This window comes from Miscanthus floridulus, chromosome 5 (assembly GCF_019320115.1).
Source record: "Miscanthus floridulus cultivar M001 chromosome 5, ASM1932011v1, whole genome shotgun sequence".
In the NCBI taxonomy this organism is placed as follows: Eukaryota; Viridiplantae; Streptophyta; class Magnoliopsida; order Poales; family Poaceae; genus Miscanthus; species Miscanthus floridulus.
Window position 1 is genome coordinate 129656838 of NC_089584.1, and position 4587 is coordinate 129661424.

Consider the following 4587-nt stretch of genomic DNA (forward strand, 5'->3'; position numbering starts at 1 on the left):
AGACGCTCCATCCAAAGCTAAGTCACGCTTTAATATTTTCCTAAATATTCTCCAATCTTCGTATATCGCCATAATGTTTCTCCGAACTGTTTTCTCCATATTTGCTCTCCAAATGATTTTCTGAACCCCTAAACAGTCTTGTTGATGCTCGGACGCCTCTAGAGACGGCTCTGTCTCCGGCTCCTCCCTACATGTGCTACGGGCTCCGCGCTCTGTGTTATGGGTGGTCGGCAGCGACTCCTTGGTCACGCATGTTCTTCCTACATGTGCACAGGCTCCGCGCTCGATGTTATAGACTATGGGCTAGCTAGGGCTGGAGACTCAGCTACACACTAACTGTTCGGGCGGTTTATATTAAACATAAATATATTTTCGCTCCAACTGATTGCCGAGATGCATACGCCGTTTCATTACCATTGCTGATTTTTCTCCAGAGTTCATATATTTTTACATCATGTACTACCTGTTCTATATGTTTGTATTGCAAGATCATCGTCCAGGTGATCGGATCACCTGGTGCTCGGACTTCTCCACCGATCAACTAGTCGGACCGCTTGGTTCATGGACTCCGTTGCCGACCAGTTGATCGGACTATTCACCGGTCGTTTATATTCAATATTCACTTCGCCGCCGACCAGACGACCAGACTATTCGTCGATCGTGCTTCATCGCCAGCGACGCCGGTTACTCCTCGGCCCTCGGATTCTTCGTGCTCGAGGACTAAGTGGGCACACTTCATCGTACGGACGTCGTCACCTATGTCGGTGCTGAGACCTCGCCGCCTACGTGGGGCACTCCTCGGTGCTCGGACCTCGCCGCCTACGCCAAGGACTCCTCGGTGCTCGGACATCGCCGCCTATGCTGGGGACTCCTCGACGCTCGGACCTCGCCGCCTACACCGAGGGCTCCTCGCTCCTCGGTGCTTAGACATCACCAGCGACGTCGGAGACTTCTCGCTCCTCGGTGCTCAGACATCGCCAGCGATGCCGAGGACTCCTCGCTCCTCGGTGCTTGGTCATCGCCAGTGACGTCGGGGACTCCTCGCTCCTCGGTGCTCGGACATCGCCAGCGACGCCAGGGACTCCTCGCTCCTCGGTGCTCGGTCATCGCCGCCTATGCCGATGACTCCTCACTCCTCGGTGCTCGGTCATCGTCACTTACGCCGGGGACTCCTCATGCTCAGTCATCGCTAGCGACGCCGGGGACTCCTCGCTTCTCGGTGCTCGGTCATCGCCGCCTACGCCGGGGGCTCCTCGGTGCCCGGTCATCGCCAGCGACGCCGGAGACTCCTCGCTCCTTAGTGATCGGTCATCACCAGCGACGCCGGGGACTCCTCGCTCCTCGGCGCTAGGACATCGCCGCCTATGCCGTGGACTCCTCGCCCCTCGGTGCTCGGACATCGCCAACGACGCCGGGGACCCCTTGCTCCTCGGTGCTCGAACATCGCCAGCGACACCGGAGACTCCTCGCTCCTCGGTGCTCGGTCATCGCCAGCGACGCCGGGGACTCCTCGCTCCTCAGTGCTCGGTCAACGCCAGCGACGCCGGGGACTCCTCGCTCCTCGGTGCTCGGTCATCGTCAGCGACGCCGTGGACTCCTCGGTGCTCGAATCTTGCTACGTCTCGTCGGTGTGCTATCAAGCTGCTCCATGCTGTTCGGATCAGGGTGCTGATCTTAAACATCACGTCTGGGGTCTTGATACGTGCATGTCAGACGACGTCGGCAAGCTTTCAGACTTCTTTGATCCTGCTATAAGATTCATTCTTCATCTTGCAGCAGGCTCGGGGACTAAGTGGGCACACTTCACCTTGCGGTGAATGTGCTTGTTCTCATCTCGAGGCTACGTTCGGGGACTGGCTGTCTGCTTGGCTGGTTTTCTACTTTCTGACCCTGACACCACGTGACTACGTCACCTACTGCCAGGCTCGGGAACTAGTTGTGGGGGTATGGCCCCCAAGACATGGGCTGTGCCCTTAGGGGTGGCCCGACCCACAAGGTTAAGGCGTGCACCGCAAGATATTATATAGTACCAAATAGGCTACTTTACTTGTAACCCTACCTCCTCCAGAGTATATAAGGAGAGGTAGGGGTCCCCTAATCTATCAGATCGGATCTACATACAAATCAATACAATACACCAAAGAAACATGACGTAGGGTATTACATCGATCAGACGGCCCGAACCTGTCTAAATCACTATCTCTGCGCCTTGTGTCACCATCCGGTTCTGATCACGCGCACCCCTACCGATAAATCTACCATCGCAGGATACCCCTCAGTGGACTGCCGAGCATATTCTGTCGACACGATGAGAATGAGATCAAGTTAGGACACGGGGATTGACTGATGTCCGAGAGGAGCGATACGGAGGGGCGATAGGTTGACGATTACTTTAGAGTTTTTCATGCTTACTCATATGAATACACGTATGAAAACACTATTAAAGGACTGAGCCGACAGATCTCGAGATTCACGAAATCACCAATGATGTCTCGCTGTTGACAGAGACGTCGCCTAACACTAAAAGTATAGCGCCGTTAAATTCAGAAATAAATCCAGAAAAATATAAGCACATGTGACAAATCGAGGACTTAAAATCCGGATAGACAGTTATCTTTGATCAGTTCGGTGTAGAGATATAATTTTATTTGTACCTGACGATATATTCAGCAATTTAAATTCTAAAATAACTCGATTTAAATAAATAAAATTCTACAAGGAAATTTGTCTCGGGTCAGATCTCTGAACGCTGATCGCTCAGTCGCAGCTTGCAACCAATCGCCCTCTCTCGGCTAGATTATAGGGTTAGATTATAACGCGGACAATAATCCAGGCGACCAGGCGTCCAAAACCAACTCCCTTAATTCGCGAAAAAAAAAGGAAGGTCAGTCGCCCACCCGATCCGATCCCCAAATTCTCCACAATCCCCATGGCGGCGAGCTTGTGGCGGGCGGTGATGGGCACCGGCGCGGCGTCCACGGACGCCACCGACTCCGCGGGCGGCGGCGTCGAGTTCTGGCGCGCCCCGGAGCGCGTGGGTTGGCTGACCAAGCAGGGCGAGTACATCAAGACGTGGCGGCGGCGGTGGTTCGTGCTCAAGCAGGGGCGGCTCTTCTGGTTCAAGGAGTCGACCGTCACGCGCGCCTCCGTGCCCCGCGGTGTCATCCCTGTCGCCTCCTGCCTCACCGTCAAGGGCGCCGAGGACGTGCTCAACCGACCCTACGCCTTCGAGCTCTCCACCCCGCGCGAGACCATGTACTTCATTGCTGACACCGAGAAGGAGAAGGAGGAGTGGATCAACTCCATCGGGCGCTCCATCGTCCAGAACTCCCGCTCCGTCACCGAAGCCGAGGTCGTCGACTACGACAGCCGCCCTGGCGACAAATGATTGATTTGTGAGCAAAAGGACCCGTTACACCTGTAACTCTGCAGCGTCTCTATGCTACTTTAACTTTGCAGCGTTTCTATGCTACTTAGTTTCGCACTTGTTATTGTTATTTTGTGGATATGATCTGTGCATTTGTATAATATTTTGGTTATTGGGGAATAAGTTCGGGATCATGTATAGCGTGCTATCTGATACAGCACCGCAGATCGGTTCTCTACATTCAAATTTGTGCACTGCCGTTTGATTTGTTTGGCCAATTGTTTATAGTATTTGGTTACACCTCTGGACGTGTGAACTTACAGCAATCCAACAAGAAAATTTTCATGCTGCTTTTAATTTGCTCCTTTGAGTGTCATATTAGCTTAGACCCATGATATTACTTGATTGCTCCTGTTGTCTTTGAACCATACTTGAATTGTATCTCATTTAGTTGATGAAATCTTGGTTTGCCTATTCTAGCAACTATGTTTCCTTGGCCATGATGATCTCAGAGCAATTATCTGCTTATTCAGGAAAGACCTCTAAGATTCTGTTGTCTTCTGCGCGAGCATATGAAATGCACCGGGCATTGGCTTCTATACTGAAGGTCTAGACTTCAGTGTTACTTGTGAGCTCATATCCTCGATTTGTGTTTTGAAAGCCATGTTGATGAAAATGGATTAAACTGTTGTGGTTATCTGTTCATCAAAACAGCTAGAAACACCGATCTTATAGTTTATTTGCAGATGATTTGGTAAGTCAGCGGATTGTCTGCCTCATCTTTAGGTTGTATAATGTGCTAATGACCTCAGCCTTATTATGTCAAAGGTGGATGCTATCATGCTATAACCCAGTGATCAACAACCTATGCTAATTTGCATGGTTGTGCTTAATTCACATTTAACTTATGCATCAAATATGTTCGCAATGAATCTTGCAATTCTTGTCCGTAGTGACTTAGTGTATCAGTTACTATTATTATCTCTGTTTATTTTGTTCTGAAATGCTATTTATATTCTTATGTATGTCTCAAGGATACCTTTTGCATTGCATGTCTGTAAGACTATTGTCTTACCTGTGACTGCAACATTGAATTCAAAGTGTCAAATATTAAGACACATTCATCCTCATATTTGCAACAGTTTAGAATGGGGACCAAAGATGATAATAGATACTCTCTCCAGGCCTCTAGTATGAGTAAAAATACTTGTCATTTTGGG

The 4587-nt window shown here is 50.4% G+C and overlaps 1 protein-coding gene across 2 annotated transcripts; it reads left to right on the forward strand.

Moving 5' to 3' along the window:
- The first annotated feature begins 2805 nt into the window (after positions 1-2805).
- Positions 2806-4031, forward strand: LOC136453576 (pleckstrin homology domain-containing protein 1-like). 2 transcript variants are annotated; one of them, XM_066454135.1, is made up of 2 exons: positions 2806-3395; positions 3906-3920. In XM_066454135.1, the coding sequence occupies exon 1, from the start codon at positions 2930-2932 to the stop codon at positions 3386-3388; it is 459 nt and encodes a 152-aa protein (XP_066310232.1). In that variant the 5' UTR covers positions 2806-2929; the 3' UTR covers positions 3389-3395; positions 3906-3920. The 2 variants fall into 2 exon arrangements, with proteins under 2 accessions (XP_066310232.1, XP_066310231.1); XM_066454134.1 differs by having other exon boundaries at positions 2807-3395; positions 3901-4031.
- Positions 4032-4587: the final 556 nt, after the last annotated feature.